This window comes from Gallinula chloropus (assembly GCF_964237585.1).
Source record: "Gallinula chloropus genome assembly, chromosome: 4".
Classification (NCBI taxonomy): domain Eukaryota; kingdom Metazoa; phylum Chordata; class Aves; order Gruiformes; family Rallidae; genus Gallinula; species Gallinula chloropus.
Genome location: NC_140088.1, coordinates 2,439,011 through 2,460,007, shown reverse-complemented (window position 1 = coordinate 2,460,007; position 20,997 = coordinate 2,439,011). Strand labels below are relative to the sequence as shown.

Below are 20,997 nucleotides of genomic sequence, written 5' to 3'. Positions count from 1 at the left end.
AGCCAACCAATGGAAGCCTTTGAAATACGCTTGAATTCATTCGCTTGAACTCGAGTTTTCCTTCTGAGGAAATCACAACAGTGTCAATGTATTTTTACACATACAACTCATTATCCCTTTAAAAGGATTTGAAAATAAAAAAAAGATTGTGTCAACCTGCAGATAACACCATCAAATGACACCAACTCATTTCACTAGGCATCCCTCTACCAGACTGAAGGCACAACCACAGACTGTAGAAAAACAACAGGGGAAAAACCAGAAATGGCAAATCTTTCCAAATACTAGCAGAAAAACTACAAGCATTTTGATAAACATTACTTTTTATCTACATCAAAAGAGCATGTTACCTTCTTAAATACGACCTCTGCAAGGAGTCTCTAGTCTTATATGAAACAAAGTGTTACCCTTAATTAAGCTTCCTTAATATCACTGCACAGTATAAAACAACTGCCTTCTAAAAAACACATACACTGTCACTAATATTCAGAGTGAAAACTAGGGAGATGCACGTTTCTTCTGAGCTGTAGTGTTCTATCACAGAGAGATAACATTGCAAGTTGTATCTTAAGGGAAGTGAAATAAAGAGTTACACTGTGTTAAGACAGATTTTCCAAAGAGCAGTAAAACCAGAGATGTATTTTTCATGCATTTCCCAATACAAGCAGAAAAAGCTGCTAGCTGTCTCCAATTTTAATTCATAATATAAACATTTATATTGGTCTCCTAAACAATATTTTATACTTCATCAAATACTGTTGAGTGATACTGATGAAAAGCAATGAAAAGCTGTCTGGACACTGAGGTGCATTTGATTGCTTGGTGAAATAAATTAAAAATAAACTGCTCACTGTAATCAACATGAAAACAACCCAGCTAACGCCTTTGGTTTGGGGTTTGAGGGAGGGCATAGGGGGTGGTTTCTTTTACAGAATGTTTGTGCATCATGAAGACCAGAGACCAGACGACTTATCATTCGGTCATCAAAACAAGCAGATACAGTTAAAAGACCATGTCAAAGATATGAGCACTTTTACAGGTACACATCAGGAAGGCAGTACCTTCCTAACTAAATACTGAATATGCAGGAAGCTTTCGTTTCCACACCTCTTGTAACTGAAGAGACATGTGTCCCAGCTGGTCCTGGCGCCGTTCTACGAGCTGCCTCTCAGCACGCATTTCTTGTTCTATCTCCTGAAGCCTTCTCTCTACCCGCTCCGATACCTTCCAAGGGGAAAAAAACACACTGCAGAAAATCAGTGCTTCTTTTACCATAAATTAACATAATAATAGCAATAAAGGTAAATAGATTATGGGGGCAAAATAAGAGAGAGCGCCTAACTTCATTAAGAAAGATTTAGAACGGCATAGGAAATAACTGCACTTATGTACGTACTCTAGCAGGGAACTGATCTGCTACCTTGCTAGCAATGTCCTCCTCCATGCACATGCAGATTTCTCTCTATGGTGGTGGCTTTACTCCAGTGCTAAATATCTCAATATTGAGCCTGGTGCAGCCTAACCTGAAGCTGCAACACAAAACATCTTAGCTTCTCTCCACCAGGCCTGATTAACCTCTGGAGAGTCATTTCTTTCCCTCCAGTCTCTAAAACAGACCAATGATTGTCTCTTTCATGCTCTGAAATCTGTGAGTAAAAAGTAGTAAACATAACTAAGTATAGGAGAATGACTGTAACAGCACAATATAATTACAACACTTGAAGAGTTTCTCCCAGTATTTTGTGAATCCATGTATAAACTAACACGAATAACACCAGTTATTTGTTAAAGCAATTGGGATTATAAATGCAGTAATTCAACCTTAAACTACAATACCAGAACTATTTTACTTTTATGTTTCCAGCTGCTAGCAGACAGCACCATCTCGTGGGCAGCAAATTAAATGTATACAGTTAAAGCTGAAGATTAGCACAGAAAATATTTATGTATCGTTTCCTCCCTACCTTAAAACTAATTATTTTTAACAGTCACAAGAATTCAATGTATATATTACCAAATGGTATTTAGAGGAGAGAAAAAAATTAGAACACTGTTCAGCTACTGTGTGCAAGGGAACAAGATTTCATCTGTACTTTAACGATTAAGCATGCTTCTGCTAGCACCAGGCATATGTGTGGTTAGAAAAATCTTAACATGAGCAATACAGTTGTGTAGCAACAAAAGCATAATTAAGGTTACATTTATATTCAGGGCTTCACAAGTACATCAAGTTTCAAGAATAAAACACTCTTCTTCTTTGCACCAGAATGCATCAGTTTGAAAACATGTCTTGTCTGCAAAGCCAGATGAATAGTCAGTTTACAATTTGGAATTCTGTATTTTCTCCTAAAACCATCAGGAGATGCTCCAAAACAATTTTTAAAAAGTATGACATCAAATCTCACTCTTTCATATAAATTGTGAGATCTCTGCAGTCAGACTAATTAATCACTAAAAACAAATGCAAAAATAAGGACCACATCACGACGTTTGTATTTGTTTTGACAACTAGTACTCAGTGTTACTTCTAGTACTTCACAAACTACTCCAGCTAGCAGCAATGCCGAGCCTGTGCAGCAGGAACAGAAAATAACACTTTGTCAGTAAACTCATCCTATCTTTGCTGAAAACTAGGGAAGATCTGGCATCCTTTTCACTAACTATATGCAAAGTACACAAATGGAACCAAGCCACATTTCTACATTTAAACAAAATAATCTTGGGTACATATTTCTGAGGGCAGAAGCTTTCCCAGCTCTCATGCATCTTTTTCAAGTGAAGTTAAGCAAGAGAACACTGGAACTATTAAGGAAGAAAATTTATAGTTTAGACTTGACAAGAGATCCTAAAGTAACATCACCCCAAGAGAAAGCATGCAAAAAGAGATGTCAGGAACTTCCTCACTGACACAGGTACAGCTCACTGCGTGCACAGCAGATGACATGACACAAGGTAGTACCAGACAAGCTTCAAATTGCTGCAAATTTCAGATTTCAATGCAAATCATCACTAAAACAGAATGAGTAAGGAAGTGACTTTTTACTAGCTAGGACATATCAAGTGATTTGCCTTGCCTCTGACTTTTCAACTCCCTCCAGGATCCAACTGTTGTCTTATTTCCAACAAGGTACTGAAAACGATGTTTTCATTTTGTTTGTCAGGTGCACAGAAATGTCAAAGGTAAAGACATAATCTTACTTAGCAAAGAAACCACAAACCAAACGAACCCACACAAAAAAAAAAAAAAAAAAAGAGACCCCAAAACCAGAAACCCCATAAAACAAAAGGGCCAAAACAAATGACTAAACATTTTGATGCTACTTATAATTCATTAGAAAAAACCCTCTAACAAGAAACTATATTTAGGATATATATATAATATATCATTAGTTCATATTCTTTGTGCACAGAGCACAAAGAGGAGCCTGGGAGGAACTTCAAAGGCTAGCAAACCTACTGCCTGGCTAAACACATGACCTTTTATAGCATTTTTTTCTACAAGTCTAGCTAAACTGCTCAAACATTTACAGAAAACTTTTACAGCCTCCCTAGACATTGCCTCTAAAATGAGCTGATTTTCCTAAAGTACAGTTTTAGTTTTCCTTGCTGAATTTTCTAACTATCAACCACCTTCTATCCCCTAACCCACATCTAAGACAGGATACTAGATTTCAGTTCTGTTTTCCAATATATCTGAAGTCCATCTGCAAATGTGACCAGCATCTCTATATTGCATCACCTAACCTATTAAAATAAAATAACAATCTACAGGGAGAACCAGATCAAGAACACCAATGTCTAAAATTCACTAAGCCCTCTATACTTTAACAGTGAATAGTTTACTAACAACACAGGTAACTAATTGCACAGTTGAGTGTTTATTCTAGACTATATTCTATTTACTCCATTTACTGAAAAGTTTCAGAACAGTATATGAAGTTATATCTAAAAAACTACTCAAAACATTGTATAAAGATATGGAAAACTACTGCTTCATCCTTGTAAATTCCTTCTGTGACATAAGTGTGATTTTTGACAGATGTGTGTTGTCTGCTACTTCAGAAAAATAATTGGTCCACTTTTTTCATCAATATTTGCCCTTTTTCAATATTTCAAGAACAGTTGCTCATGAATACTTCAAAGTAGCCATTAGTGGTTTTAAGATCACTTCAAACAGTTAGGTTTTAGCTAATCTGCAGTAGGTTATTTCAAAATATTAAGCAATTTCAGGGCAAGATGAATCACCTATGTGAAAATAAGGACATAGGATGTTTGCTCTGAAAAGTCTGCATTGCTACAGATACCACATTAACACACTAAGCATACACTCAAGCCTTACATGTCAAGAACTACCTGCAGGATTTTCTACTCCTAACTACTGGGAAGATTCTCAACTTCTCTTTCCTACAGCAACATGCTGTTTGGCTTCCATCTCAACAGCTGATCACGTTCATACTTAAGTGCTACTGACTGCAGTTAGTCTGCTTGCAGCAGATACAGGAGGCAAGAGAGACTCAGGGCTGCCCTGCCTAATTTTTACATTTGTCACAAAGCCTCAAAAGCAGAGTGCAGCCCAATGAGACTCTTCCCATTATGCTATACAGAGGATTGAAAGGACAGGGAGGGAGAGGAAGAGGAAACGACACTATTCACCATCATAACATGGGAAAGCTTTTGTCTTTCAAAAAGTATTATCAACAAGTATGATGGCATTCAAATTACTGTTCAAATGTAAAAAGCAGCTTTCTCCAATCTCTGAATTTTTCAGACTTCACTACATGCATACTTTAAAACACTGGCTTTTACTGTAAGCAAGTACCTGGAATATAAAACTTGTGTTGCTGATTTCATTATGAAAGGGTAACATCCTAACATCCTATAGCTGCCTAGATGAGAGCATTTTCAGATATACATGCCAATACATGGTACTGATTACCAACACATACATTAAACTAGAAACCCACATCCTGCTTAGAATACTGAATATAAAGCATTTTTCCACTTTAGTCACACTCACCGTTTCTTGTCTTTGGGACTCAGTCAGCTTTTCAGACAATTCTTCTAGAGTCTTTTTTAATTCAGCATCAGTCCTTCACAGAAAAATATAGGTAAAACAATACTGTAGAACACAAAACCTCAGTATCAACCATGATAATTTCAAGCAGCAACAGTCTCCTGGATTTTTATGCTACTTCAGCGTGTTCTAAAGACTCTAAATTCCTAGCATAGTTAGGGACCAGACTCAAGTGGAAAATTCATGATAAAAAACATTTCTTAGGAAGGCTAGGTATCAGGTCAACAAGTACAAAATTATGAATGCATCCACGCAGTCCTTTTGAAGAGTACTAGCTCCTACTAGGAATTACTGAACTAATTCCTGTTATTGCTACTAGACAAAGCACCATATGTTGAGGCAGTATGTACTTCAAAAAACCTGGTCTACAGGAGAGCTTGCCCTCAAGAGACTCCAGTACCAAGAATAAATAAGGAACAAAACTAATAAAAGAAAATTCCCATGTCCTTGTTGTTTTGTCCACATACAGAAAGGGGGGGCAGGGGAAGCCACATATACTATACAAATCAGAACTGATGAGTGTTATTTACATTTATAACTACTGCACAAAACGACGTGGAACAAGCCGTTCCTAATACTGCTTTCATCTGCACCTTGTGCAATCCCCCACTCTCCACAGAATTATTTTTTAAATATAAAAACACATAGGGGTTTAAGAATCATTTAAAAGCATAGCAATTATTTTCCACACTATTATCCACATGGAGTTATATTCTGTTTATACCGATTTCTTCTCGAAAGCTCCCGACTGATGTCATCTCCCAGGCGAACTTGTTCACTACTGAGGTCTCGAAGAGACTGGTGGAAAGAATGCAGCTGTAAATTAAAATACACCAATTAAGCCAAGGCTTTTTTTCTGAGATATTCCAAAGATATATACATACACTTTTAAAAATGAAACAGGTAAAAAGTAACCCATAAAATGACAAAATGCCATGAACTGCAGATGAGGCTGGGTAAGTAGACGAGGCTTCATGCTTCTATTTCTATCAACCCTTCACAACACTTGGTTATTGAAAGTTAATTTTCAGTACATTATTTGCTAAACCAAGTTTCCCAACTATGGGGCTTTTTTTATGGTTCAGAGCTTGGTTATTTCAATTACCTGACCCTGCACAATCTTTTTAACCTAATGCAAAGGAAGTTGAAAGACCTGAACAGGTCAAGTTAGGAGAGACATTTCCTGCGAATAAACGCTAGTTTAAGTGAAACAAACTTCTGCCCAGCTACATATATTACTATAAAAAGATGGCATATGAAATTGGCAGCAACCAACCAGAACCCTATGATGTATTCAGGATGTGTTACAGCACTGAGAAAAGGTATTTTACCTTGCCCAAGACTTCACCTACTCTTCTAGAATGCTTTTTTCACAGTTTGTGAAAACAAACAAAAACCAACCCCACCACATCTACCTTCCTCTGCAAAAGTTCCCATTCCCCCCATTCAGCAGGACCCCAATTTATAGTCAAAGTTTTTAAGGAAGGTAATTTTTAAAAAGTAACAGATCATACATCCTTCATGGGATTATAAAGTGATAATCTATCCCAATCCAACCTCCTGCTTTCAGCAGCTCAGTGGCCAGGACCATCATTATGAAAAAAAAATGGTTTATAGTTTCCCTTTGTTCTATGCCTAAGACAAAGCCCAAATGACTGTCCTCAACATTTATATATAGGCACTTTCATGTCCCCTTTAAGACTAACCAGAAATTTAAACCTGACACCAGAGACTTTGAAAATAGAATGTATCAGCTAAGAAAAATGCTCAAATGTGTTAAAAGCCATCTTCAGCTGGAAAATTACCATAGCTAGCAGCAGTCAGAATGGAAATAAAGGGATTGTGGTTACAGAAAGAAGAAAAATCTGCAGCTTTAGTTAAGTGGTACTGTTTTATCTTTGCCCCAGTTTCTACCTATGATCATGATCAATGACTAATTGTAGTTCATCATTCCTCAAAGCACTATACTCCTCTTGCACAGTAGTTAATGACTGAGTAGAGCCATATTCACTCATTGAAAAGAAAAAAATAAGGAATATCAGCAGTTATCATCAAAACATGAAAAAGAGCTATTTGATTAAATAGCTGCTTAATATAAACTACAAATTGTGTATGCATTGCAGGAACTCCCTTGAATAAAATTTTACAGAATATTTAGATGTAGTCTGAAATAGTTCTAAATTTTCTGGAATCTTATCAGGAAAGATTTCCATATAACATTATTCCTTTCCAAGGCTTATATTCTACACTAACCTTGGGGGAGGAAGAAACAGGGGAGGAGAAGTACATTGGAAGGATAATGAAACAGGGTTAAATAGAAGTCTAGGAATTTCTGTAGCACTCAGAAGTTTAAAAGAGTCAACCAAGAGTATACATTGTAGCCAAATTTAAAAACAGTTATATGGAAGTTGAGACAGATCTAGCTCAACTGCTTTAATGTTAATCATAATGCATTTCTCCTGGACAAATTAATCCACAGAAAGGGATTCACTCAAACAGGTCTAGCCATTCTGTCTGAAAGAGAAAAAAAAAACAGGTACTGAAGTATTGCTGTCTATAGGATATAGAAAGCCTGTAAACTTATCCATTAAAGTAATAATTTTCTTTTTCCTGAAGAGTCTGCAAGTAGACACAAGTTAAGGGGTATGAAAATTACCAGTTCCATACATATCATCTCCTTCTCACATCATCTGCCTTAAGCACAGGCTCAAATTACCCCACTCACAGGTCAAACCTAGAATTAAGGTGGAGAACTAGCTGGCTCAAAAGTCAGTCCTGGCTACACTGAAGTACAGAGCAAAAGCACTAAGATCCTGTCTCATTAGCTAAAGCAGAAAAATCCCCTTTAGAGTCACACTGGATTTCAGCAACTAGGTGAATGTCAGCAAAATTGTCTCTGATTCTCACACGTGGCCTAAAAAGTAGAGAGATTATTTTCATACATTCCTTTGGGTATCACTTCCACCTACATCATCTTCTCTGTAATGGTAGATTTGCAGGAAGCTTCATGGAGTGACAGATACAAGAGGTGACTGGACAATGAAGAACAGTATGTAAAGTTGTAAGCATACTTCATAGCTGAAATTCTTCACTGCATCATCAGTATAACCTTATCTGATGTAAAAGAGCCTGGTTACCACATACTGCCTCTTTAGGGAAGCAGCTCCCATTCCAGCTTTGTACCTGCTCCAAATTATCTGCCTCATTGACGAATCGAACACTTGCAGATCTAGATCTCCGATGCTTATTGCCTTGTGAGCCTCCATAATCCCTGAGAGGAGAAGTAGGCAGGAAGTGGTGGTTCCCTTTATGAGAGAAGAGATTAAAAAATAAGCAGGAAGACAAAGCTTCACACAGGAAATTTTTAATTTTGTTTCACAAAACACACGTTTCCTCTCATCAATATCCTCACAGGCCACATCACAGACAAACCAACCACTGAAGTTACAAGAAGTATGACTCTGCATTTTATGTTTAGCTCTTTCCAGGATTCTTCTTCAATTCAAATATCTCTGGAATACATGTATGTGATAGGTAATAAAAAGGTCTCCTTTGTTCCTCCAAGGAACAGATAGCTTCTACCTTAAATTTTATTTGCCCAAGCAACAGTTTCTCCTCACTTGAATCTACTATAGCTTTGAGCTAGAGTACTCACAGCATTTACATTAGAAAAACAAAGTTTTAGAGCTTTCTGTTAAATATATTAAGTGTTGCTTCTGGGAGGAATACTCCTCCCAGCTACACCTTTTCCTAAAATACAATGAATCTTCTAAGACACATACAAGAAATAACTACTTTTCTGTAGGTTATACATTAGTTCAGTTTTTCCTTTTCCACTGAACCTTACATAATTTCATCCACACATCCATACTCTTACCCATTCAAAATTTAACTTTCCTTTTTTTTTTTTTACTTTCTTTTTTTTTTTTTCCTGAAGCAAGGTAAATCTTCTGGATTTAGCTTTAACTTGTATGTACCTACAACTCATGCAGTGCACAAAAAACATTCTTCACTGAAAGAATCACTATTTCATTTAGATCTCTTGGGATATCACCAGGAAAGACTATGTAACAGAAAGCTACAAAAGACTGCCTAACTTAATGCAGGCATTCACAAATTTCTGAATTTCTTTGAAGAAATCAACAGTGACTTTTCATGTCACTATCCTTAGATATCTTTCCTTCTTACTTTCTTCTGAGAAATACCCTGAGATATACACACACTCAAGCACCGTAATATATTTTATATAAACACACATACATAAACACAAACATACACACTCAAGCACCTAAAATATCTTACCTGACACTCCTTCTCCATCCAGATCACTAGGGTATAAGCTTGAGAGAGAAGCACTTCTCATTGCAGAGTTTCGGGTTAATCGTTGGCTCCTTAACTGACCTATAGACTGTTCCAGGGTTTCTTTTAACTGCAGAGAAATTACAATTTACTGAAGCACAAACAGACTGAGTTAAAAATCATGCATGTAAAATATTATTTTGCATAAAAAAAAAGTAATCAAAAGACTCAAAGCTATTTTCAAGCTTGACCTGAAAGTTGAACCATGAATTAATAACAACTTTTCTTCATGTCATATTCCCTTAACGACAGCAAAACATGTTTCCAACATTGGCAGCTTCACATATCAAGTCTCTTAAACCAGTGGTGCAACACACCAGAAAAACATAAAAGAAAAGTATATTTTCTACAACCAGGATGAGACCTACCTGCCAGCACTGCAGAAACCATAGAACAGCTTCAAAGAACTTTTTCTAGCAGGCCCACCTGAAATCAATTTGACACATGGCTGCCAAATTTCACTGAGCAGCTTTCATCAAACCCTACTTTTAGCAGCTACTCTTCCAGAAAAAGGCAGTTATTCACAACTGAACGAGTTCAGAATTAATTATATTCCTAAATCAGTCCCTCATTTTTCAGACTTGCGTCTTAGAAAGTAAGATTGCATTTGCTAAATTTGGTTCTTAGCCACTTGCTTTTGTCACACATTTATTTGACAGTCCACAAAACATCAATTTCCAAAGGTTCACCTTCCCTCTCCCCAACAGGGAGTTAAATTGCTGCTTTATTATTGCAGAATTGTACAGACTGTGTTGAGTCTCTGAGCAACACTCTTATCCCCAGAGCATAAACCCCTACTTTATATCTTGTCTGAATCTTTCAATGCTTGTTTAGGTTCTTTTTAAAGTATTATGTTTTCATAATATGGTATTATTAAAACAACTTCATTGTCAGTAAGACTCTCAAAACAAAAAGCCTTAAGGATTTTCTAAGGCTCTCTCAAAAAGACAAGAGGATACTTGGGGAAAAATATACAACAATGCATGTATAGAACAGAAAATCACTTCTGCATTCAAAAAGCTAAAACTTAAAGAAGAATTCATAAAAATGCCAGAGAATCGAAGAAAAACAGCAATAGCTTGGTTTTCAACTCTAACTTGACTGTATCAAAGACTTATCTTGCATCTTTAATAGGGCAATAAAAACTCTGAATGAAGCTACAGGAGCTCAGTTTGGATGCTTTAGCTTTACAGCACTGCTTTTCATCCTTTCTACATGAAATCAGACATCTGGATTTTTTAAATGGTTTTGGGTTTGAGTATTTTATTTTTTAAACAAAATGTCCAGAATTAACCACCTTACTGAATGGCCAAAAAGAGTTTAAAAACTTTAAGTTATAACTTACATTATCAACATTGTTATATTTTAAGGAATTCGTGTTCTGTTTAAAAACTAACTAATGAAAGGAATGAAGAGAGGCTAGTAGCAGTAGAACAAAATATTAAAACCATAAATTTGAACAGAATATATTTAATATTCACCAATCACAATTTCATTACTTGACACCTCATCTATAAGCTGCTTAAAACCCAAACAGTTCCTAACATTTTGGTCTTTTCCCATTTCTTTTTTTTTCCCTCTTATTGAGCACAACAAACATCAATCACAACACAAAAAATAAAATTGTTGAAAAACACCCAAATAAAAAAAAAAAACACAGATGTCTCAAGGCTTTTAAACCTCTCACATAAGGGGGAGGAAAAAAAAAAAACAAACAAAACCAAACACAACTCTACAACACCCCAAAACATTCTGTCCTCACTCTCTTTCTCCTCCCCATCATGAAGAGCAGAACGGTTCATTTTCTACACTGTTCTTGTCCTCCAGGGACATAAGGAAATCACAGACCAACAGTGAAGTCAGGAGAACAGCACTGCTCCAAAACACAGCACATACAGAGAGCAGCATGTTCCCACCACTGGAGAATCAACAAAAGCAGCAATGAAATACAGTTCTGAGCAGCCAACCTTCCTGACCCAGTAAGTTACACACCCAGTTTTGCACTGACAAGCAGACACAGGCACCTCAAAGGGAGGCAGACTGATTTATAAAACTGTAATGGAAAATAGCTCCACAGGAGCCCAACAGTCACCAATCCATAAATGCAAACATGCTAGATAATGGTCTGAAGGAAGCCTTTAAGAAAAAGATCACCAAGAATACAAGAGCTGGACATTACAATACTCAACACAAGTGACTGAACTTGAACACATATCCCATTGGGAGCAAAATATTCCTAGGTAAACAATCTTGTCTAATATGGTAGAAACACTTGACCAACTATCAACTGTGGTGAAAAAACCAAAAAAACCACAAAACCTCAACACATCACAATCAAAATGAGAAATTTATTCAAGATTTTTTAAACAATATAGAAGGAAAACAGATTCCCCACTTCCAGCTGTTGCTTCCTGCGTACCAAATGCAGGCATCAACTGTTCTATGCAAGTGGAAACTTTGGCTTCACAAAGGGACAGGAGCTCAGAAACATACTATCTCAACTAATAAGACTGATTTCACTATTTAAAGCTCAAGCAGGAGATCTATAGTCTCTACAGATTTCCCCAGTACTTGAGCTGTAACCAAAAGCTACCTAGCATGACTCAAAGCAGACATTAAGTCAAAACTAAGTGATTGATGTCTCACCTTGATGTTTCCTAATAGAAAATCTTTCCAGAACAACCATATTCAACTACATTTTGTATCAGCAACTGTTAAAACTAGACAGCCCTAAATTCCAAACACCTAAGTAGATCTTATAAAGATACAAAGAGCATTCAAACAGAAGAAAAAATGTTATGAGGCATATAATACCCCAAACTACTTCCACTGAGAGCTTGCTCATACTGACTTAAAAAGCTACCTAAAGAAAGCAAGCCTCCTTTGCTATATGTTTGCTTTTTCTCTCTTTCTACCCTCACATGCAAAATATTCAGACATCTCAGGGATTTCAAGGTGCTGCCTTGAAACATAGAAGTTCTAAACCTCTCTTGCCCTACCAACATTAGTTTACCTTACTTTGTCTAGATACCTGTTTTCAGACATGTAAAACCTTAGTATGAGAGCTTCACCCCTTCTGCAATTTACAGAAAGATGGTCAATGGACTGAGAAGATGTAGCAGAATGATAGGAAAAAACACACCAGTATGATCACAACCTCATTCTCTGGTGTAATCAAGCTTTTAGCTTATCACTTATTCATGCAAAAGAAACATGTTCCCTAATACTCTGTTTCAGCTATGCACCTTATCATTTGCATAGTATCATGACAATCTATTTGGTACTTATAAATGAGAAAAGTAATGAAGCTACAAAACCTGCCAGAGTTCCATTAGATAACATATTACTACAGTTTGATTTCAATTGTTCATATAAATACAAAAGGATTCTGTTTACCTCTACTTAATCCTTGATACATTCTGTCCATTACTAGCAAGTTTTTACCTATGAATGCTATTAGCAGAAAAGATTTAAGAAATTAAGACAAATAAAGTTGCTCACAGTTGCTATTGCTTCAGTTTGCTCCTTGTTGTATTCTCTGTATTGTCCTAGCAAACGGTCAACATGTCTTAGGTTTCTGTTGGTATCCTTAAAAAAAAATTGAGGAAGAACAGTCAAAACAGAAACCTGTATTCAAGCATTACTGTCTTTAGTATTCTTGGTTTCTATGAGTAAACTGGTAATACAAGTGTTTTTTAAAGGGTCAACCCATTTAAAATCCTATTCAAATAACTAGAATCTGAAGATGTACAGCATGGCTAGAGGGAAGGAAAAAAAACCCCACAAGTCAAAAATAAACAGAAGAAATCCTACCAACCAAACAATACTATCATTTGCAGTACAACAGTAAGGCCTTGCCCTCAAATAAAAAGTTTTATAAGTTTCAGCCACTCTGCAAAAAAACCTTTTTAATCTAAAGATTTTAACATTTCCTGCCTGTAAAACAGAATTACATTCACTGAGAAATAACAACATTTGAAGGCCAACACATTCAGTAACATCTCTGCATAAAGTCACTGCATGAACATGCTCTGACCAGATGAAGAACTGATCAGATGGTAGATCTGCTGTGAAGGAGTCCACAAAACCAATTAGCTCAACATCAGAATTTCAGAAAAACAGCTAGAAAGAGGTTTGGCAGAAACAGGACAACACCAAAGCGTCCCTTTAAAAAAAAAAAAATCATAAAAATAGCCAGATTAAAATTTTATTTATTTAAATTTATTATTTATTATTATTTTTAATTTATTATTTATTTCTACCTTGAGAATTATTTTCCAGCTAAAGAGTTTTGAAGTTTAAATTCAGCATCCTATATATATTTGTTTATCTTCTCACATATTAAAAGGATAAAAAAGAACCACAACAAAAACTACACTGCCATCCATGCCATACTTCAACACCAAGTGATAATACATAAACACACTCAGTCTAGGTAGTCTGAACTGTCAGCTAGAAAAGAATGGGAGTGAATTCTCAAGAAATAAATGGTGTCAAGATAGCTAAATCTTTCCTCCCACTTCAGGTATTTCCTCCACTGTGACCACTGAAGAAGCAGGAATTAATGAATGCTTTTTCCTGCTCGGGTATGGAACTCTTACAAAAGTTCACAAATACCATTTCTCACTGTGCTGTTCCACATCTAGAAAATATTGTCACTGTAAGCTCTAGCATGAGGGAATTGACCAGCAATCTATTTACTTTATCAGGAATGGGGAAATTTTAGATAGGACTCAGAGTTGCTGCTACAGAATGCCTCTGTGAGAATCTGAAAACATTTTGGCATTATTCAGTTTGTTAGCTTTATAAACAGTATTACCAAACACATTGTTTCTAACAACATTCCATTATTGTCTGAACTGACAGCTGTATAAAAGTGTAACAAGCCACACAGTTTCAGCACAAAAGCAGCATCATCAATACCCCCAAACCTTGTTGATTTGCACAGAAAGCAATGTTTTCCATCAGTACCATGTTTTCCACAGCTTGAGAAAGGACAATTTGACCCTATGGTACAGAAATACAAACTCTATAAACACTTTAAAGCCATATTTTGTAAACAACCTGTAAAGTACTTGCTAAGGTATGGATCTTCTCTGTTACTTCTTCAGCACCATAGTTCTGAGCTCTGTTGTGGGATGCTCTCAAAGGTGGCCGCCTTCCTATTCGACCCCTGAGAAAGTTGTCTGAATCACTGGATGAATCTGCCATCAGTATCTTGAAGCCTGGGCAGGAAGACCAGAAAGAGGAAGGGATGTTAAATCCTGCCTGCAACTGAACAATCTCCGACTTGCACAGCACTCACAAAGAAACATCACAGATGCAGACTACGCTTACCTTAGCCTTTCTGGGCCAAGTTAGCAGAAGGTACTGGAGAAGCAGACCTTCCACCTGGTGTTTCTCAGTTGCTATGTCTGTTCACACCATGAAACAGTGCTAACGTGCAAGAGGCAGAGAATTAAGTCTAAAGATGCCCTCTCACCACTTCTAAGTGTTCAGTAGCCAGGACAAAACCATAGCCCAAGGCAGGTTCTTCCCCCCAAGATGTACAGTGGAGATGCTGGGAGTTTACCAATTGTTCTGGTCTGCAGAACCATTCCCATGTGCCTCACACTACTTCCTAAGCTGTGTTTAGACTGGGCAGAAGATTTTTCTCAAAAAAAAGCAGCAATACATCTGTTGATATTAAATCAAGTGATTTGATAACGAGTAACTGAATTTGTTAAGCAGGGAAGAAGCAGTAGAGGTCACTTTTTTTTTTTCCTTTTAAAGCCTTGGACACACATGACACTCACAAAAGCAAGCTACAGAAACATGAACTAAATTAAGCTTTCTAAAATGGAAGCAAACCTGGGATAGTATCAGGACTCATTGAACAATCAAGAGAAATTAAGTATCAAATTGGAGATAGGTATCAAGTGACAATCTGAAGTAAAACCACTATATATTTTCATTAAATGACCTGATATATAATGTTTATTAAGGTTGCAACTAACACTGTTTTTCCAAATCAACAAATACAGCAAGGGAAATGAATTAAGAGAAAGAAAAGAAAAAAATACTAAAGAACTTTAAAAACTTTTGAAGCTGAACATAAAATTGTTGATGCATGTTCTGGAAATAAAAAAAAACTAACATCATGCAAGATGTAAAAATAAGTGCACTTTTGTAAACTGTTAAGTATTATTTCTTTTATCCAGTGATAATTTGACATAACAGAGATTACTATGTTGATACTGGGGGCAATTCACGTGAACAGAATTAAAAGAAATTACTCAAGGCAGATGAATCCTGGCTTGTGAGGAAAGAATGGGGATTGGTGAGTCTTAAGCAAGGCAAGGTAGAGGAGGGAAAATAGCATAACAGTGATCATACATGGAAAAAGAAATTATTGAAAGCTGCAGACAGCTATGACCAGTACAGTAAAGTCACGTAGGAACTGATTAAAATGACAACCCTCATAAGGTAGGTCAGAGAGGAATTTTTCCCTTGGAACTATTACTCATTGCAGCAGTTTGCCTGAAGGTCACAGAATCATCATCATAAGGTCTGTGTTAACAGCATCTGCTGGAAGAGACAGTCTGAGCCTACTTTGGGGAGTTAAAAACCAGATTAGCAAACTCTTGAACTCTGGTCCTGTAGTCAACACAAAAATAAGTCCCAGTAAAGGTGTCACTCTTCTAGCCATCAGAGCTTAAGTTTCCCAAAGAAACTGTGGATGAAATTCAATTCTTCTATTGTATTTTACATAAGAGCAAGCTGATGTTTTTCCAGAGCCCTATACTTATTTTTTAAAAGGTTGTAAATTTGTTTTCCCCCAGACTTGGATAGAAACCTTTCAAACATGAGAGTAAATCAAGGTACTCAATCTCTGCTCAAGTACACAAATACTCCTTTTATTTCCTGTAGTGATTAATTTATCTCATCTTTCCTCCCCTTATCTCACAACAGCACATTTCTACTGCCACTATCAGAATCCTGTATGCCAGTGCCTCTCACTCTAGTGAGACAAGTCTAAATGAGGCTGAGAAAGCATAAAGACTGAGCACTGGGAAACAGGAAATATGAGATATTTCTACTGGGGTTTTATTTCTTCTGTCTTTCTCTGTCTTTGAAAATAACATTGAATAATGTTCATTTTCACCACAATTCAGTAAAAAAAAAAAACCAACCTGAAAACACCCCAAACAACTTACTCTGTCTTGCAGAGAAAATACACCAAGCTGTATTTTCCCCTTCATCTTTACTAAAGCCTCACACAGACTCCAGGTATCACAGAGAAGTATGAAATGAGACTTCTCTCAAACAAGTCTGGCAGTATAGTTTGCCTCACTCTTACCATTCTTACCATCATAACACATTTAATTTTAATGATCACAGCAAATGCCTGAAGGTCTGTGTCTGTCACACATCATCTCAACTACAAAGTCATAGTAAATGCTGTTTTGAGGACCTGGGATTCTTCAGAACTCCACTCAGTTTTACAGGAAGCAAATTTTCTTTTCCTCACAAACTGGACAGAAAAGCATGTATTGGATTTACTCTGCATGTAGAATACTGCACAGAAACATCCCATGAGAGCTAGAAAGCCAACCTCCCGTTATGTAATTCATAGAGCTTTCCTGCCAGTCAAATAGCTCCAAGTGAAAGACTAGCTTAACTCTTAATTCCATCAGGGCACATTTATTTCCAGAAGCTAGGAGCCACAAAGTAACATGCACAAGATTTATGACATCACATCTGTAAGAGAGCTTTCTAAGGAGACTCCAGTAGACAGAGAAATTAAGAATGAGAGAAGAACATTCAAACGATAGAAAGTGTTTTGACTCATTTCCAGATGAAGTGGTGTAAACTGGCAGATTTCCAGTCAATAATGAAACCAATCATGGGTTTTGGAAAAAGGAATAGTGGGCTTTTTTAGGTTTAAATTGCATATAAAGTATCTGTAGGAAATATTTACATCTCAGCTAATAGGAACTAAGCTCTTATGAATTTCTCAAGCACTTTTGAGAATGGGCCCATGGCCCCACATGTACCTCTAGTTAGACAGACAAGTGTGTATATTTCATAGATGTAGTATGACAACTTGTAATAGCAGAAGAGAGAGGCACTGATAGAAATTAACGAAACACATCAGGTGACTTAACTAATGAAAGCATCATTCTGAGAAGTGCCTCAACAATAAGAGCCACAGCTACAGAGAAACTACAGCACTGGAGAAGACAAAAGAGAAATGGAGATTTACAGCAGAAAAAAATAGTGAGTTTGTTTTTACCTTTCCAAAAATAGGCTCATTAAGATACTTACTGGACAAAGCCTTGAAGATTGGCTAGGAAACAATATAAACCTGAAAGAAAATGTTAGGCACAGGAGTCCTTTTTTTATCTGAAGAAAACTTTCTATTTATGGTTAAGTAGCATTTCTCTTTGTTCTCATGAGCAACCTAAGAGGAACCATAAAACTTCAACTTAAGAGTACTTGTTTTATATAAAGCAACATCCTCATTTTTGAAGGAACTGCAGAAGTGTCATTTTAGATTTAAAAAAAAAACCCAAAACATGGAGAAGTAGAAATTCATACAAATAATCTATGTGCAATTTAAACCAAATAAAGCCCACCACCACTTTTTCCCAAAGCCATGACTGATTTCATTATGCCATCACACAACCTTCTAGACAGTGAGAATCATTTCTCTTTTATTGGTTTATAATCTTTCTTGCACTGAGGAACACCATCCATACTCCTTCCCTGTAGAAACCAGGGCACTTCAGCTGCACCAAAGACTCTCTTTATAGGAGATCTGCAGGGTAAGGCTGACGGCAAGTGCAACTGACAGTCTCAACAGCAATTTCTCCAGCTCACCTCAGCAAAACATGAGCTCAGTATACAGAACCTGATGACTTCCGAAGTGGCTTTGTTTGCTTTTACTCAACTGTAGCAGTTTTGTGTAGCTGGGTGCTGGGAGCAAAGGTGCCCCTGCAGCCCCTGGAGAAACCCAGGGTGGAGCGGGTGTCCCCCCACAGCCATGGAAAAGGCCCAGACCCCACCTGCAGCCCCTGGAGAGGCTCCACACAGGATGGAGCAGGTGGAGACAGACAGGAGATGCTGTGACCCACGTTGGAGCCAGCCCCTGCCAGCACTTGCAGCCCATGGAGAGAGACAGAGACACAGAGATGAGTGAGAGAGAGATTTGCGCCAGAACAGGTTTGCTGGGGGAGGCTGGTGACCCCACAGGGGACTGGGACTGAGAGACACTGGGATTGATGACTGCACCCATAGCAGTGACCCACAGTGGGGCAGCTGGGGAAGAGATAAAGCCCTGGGGAAAGGACTCATGCTGGAGAAGTTCATGGGGGACTGTCTGCCATGGGTGGGACCCCACGGAGCAGCAGGGGGAGGGTGTGGAATGAATGACACCCCCAGCCGAGAAGGAAACCAACTTGCAAGGGACTGACTGAAGCCCCCATCTCCCATTCCCTGCCCCTCCCTGTGCCACAATGGGGGAAAAAAAGGAGTGAAATCATGACTAGAGTGAAGCCTGCTAAGAAGGGAGTGGGGTGGAGGCAGGGGGGCAAGGGGGTAGAGGTAGGGGGGCAAGGGGGTAGAGGTGTTTTAATATCTGGCAAAGGAAAACAGCTCATGAAGAGGTGACCAAGAACCCCATTTGCCCAGTCCCTGCCCCCCTGTGCCACGATCGGAGGGAAGAAGGGAACAAAAACCTGACTAAAGTCTGCTGAGAAGGGAGGGGTAGGGGGGAAGGTGTTTTAAGATCTGGTCGCATTGGTTTAAGATCTGGTTTTGCTTCTTACTATCCGACTCTGGTTTCCCTGTGTGTGCAGTGTAGTGTCATAAAGTGGATAGACTCAACACAGTGAAGGAAAGAAAACTGTTTTGCCCATGTCGTTGATGACAGGATGATCTCCCTGTCCTTACATTGACACCTCAGCCTCTCAATATATATTTTCTCCCCTGTCCAACTACAAAGGGGAGTGACAGACTGACGTTGGCAGGCATCTGGCCTCCAGACAGGGCTAAACCACCACATCCACGCAGACTAATCTATCCCTAGGCGACCAACATACAGCTAAAGGCACATTTGAAGCCTTATATTAAAGGCTGAGCGTGAAAAAAACAATTTGACAGCCATTCCAGACAGAAACAGCAGGATGCTTGAAAGGCCCTTTCCCTCAACGAGCCAGGGGCTCTCACAGAGCCGGGCAGCCTCTCCGCCCTGCTGCCAGGCACCACACGGGATTGCTCCCGGCGCTCCCCGGCCCCACGACACGAAACGGTCCTTCCACACTGCTGGCGAACGACCGCCCGCCGCAAATCCTCCTCCCGCCGCAAATCCTCCTCCCGCCGCGCACGTACCGCACGCCTGGGCCTCACCTCGGAGAGCCTCCGGGCCCCCCGCACCTTCCGACCCGCCCAGAGCCGCGGAAGCCCCGCGAGCAGCGGGACAACCCCGGAACGGCTCCGGGCGCGCCGTCGGCCGGGCCTCCGCCGGGCCCGCGGGATGCCCCGGCTGCGGCTCCAGAACAACGCCGCGCCCTGCCCGCCCCGCCTCAGGTCGCGGCCGCCGCGCCGCCCGGCGCCGCTCACCTCAGCACCCGCCCCACCGCGGGGCTCCGAAGCCAGCCAGCCCCCAGCGGCAGCGCAGCCCCCGTCCGCACGCCGCCCCCGGCTCTCGCCAGGCAGCAGCTCCGAGAGGACGCGCCGCCGCTCCCGAGGCGAAAGCCAGCCGCTTCCCCGGGCGCGCCCGGCAAGCCCGCGCACCGCCTCACCTCGCCGCTATGGCAACTTGAACTAGCCGCCCTGCCACCAGCTACCGGAGCCGCCTTCCGGGTGCCGGGCCGGCCCCCCCCTCGCAAGGCGCTGTGGGACGCGTAGTCCACGAGCGGCGGGTCTGCCGCGGGCTGGGGCGCGTGGCAGACTTCAACTCCCAAGAGGCCTTGCGGCAGGGACGCCACTCACGCCGAGTCGCGCGCGCCCGCGGGAGCGTTAAGGGAAGCCCAGGCTCCGCCCCAACGGGAGGCAGTTGGTCCGCCTGAGGCAGCGGCGGCGGGCGGTTGGGCTGCGCTGCGCTGCGCTGCGCTGGTCTTTAACCTTCCGAAAAGACGCGCTGGCGATTACAGACACTGCAGCTCAATAAACACGAGAGGCAGAAACAGAAGCTGTTGCCCTGGCAAAGGAGGCGCGCGCACTCCTCTCCTGAGGAGCCCGGGCGACGGGCTGATCCGCGGGAGCGTGTGGGCCGCCTGAAGCGGTTCCCTCCTCCTCCTCCCTGTCTCCTGCCTTTCTCGTGTTAATTTAAGCCAGGCATCTCTCTGTTCGGAACCGTTGTGTGTGTTACCCGTGTGAGCCACACCGACTGGCTCTGAGGAGAGGAAGGGGATAAGACTGCTGTGAGCGCGCATGGGAGGTGCCACCCGCGCCTCACAGACTGTGGACAAACTTGTAATAGTCCTAAAATCACTGGAATGCTTGGCTAAGTCACCTGTCGGGGAGGACTCAAGCCTAAGCTAAATGCATTAGGCTTGGGTTTTCAACGCAGATGTGTGTCT

At 39.8% G+C, this 20,997-nt stretch overlaps 1 protein-coding gene across 1 annotated transcript in view; it reads right to left on the bottom strand.

Moving 5' to 3' along the window:
• Nucleotides 1-14,644, bottom strand: part of CEP128 (centrosomal protein 128) — a gene marked incomplete at both ends in the record, with an annotated part of 96,235 nt that extends 81,591 nt beyond the window's left edge. Inside the window, 7 exons of the mRNA XM_084263890.1 lie at nucleotides 1,108-1,224; nucleotides 5,018-5,090; nucleotides 5,799-5,890; nucleotides 8,258-8,379; nucleotides 9,377-9,503; nucleotides 12,935-13,021; nucleotides 14,498-14,644. Coding sequence (XP_084120016.1) covers nucleotides 1,108-1,224; nucleotides 5,018-5,090; nucleotides 5,799-5,890; nucleotides 8,258-8,379; nucleotides 9,377-9,503; nucleotides 12,935-13,021; nucleotides 14,498-14,644 — 765 coding nt within the window. The remainder of the gene's footprint in view (nucleotides 1-1,107; nucleotides 1,225-5,017; nucleotides 5,091-5,798; nucleotides 5,891-8,257; nucleotides 8,380-9,376; nucleotides 9,504-12,934; nucleotides 13,022-14,497) is intronic.
• Between the last annotated feature and the right edge of the window lie 6,353 nt (nucleotides 14,645-20,997).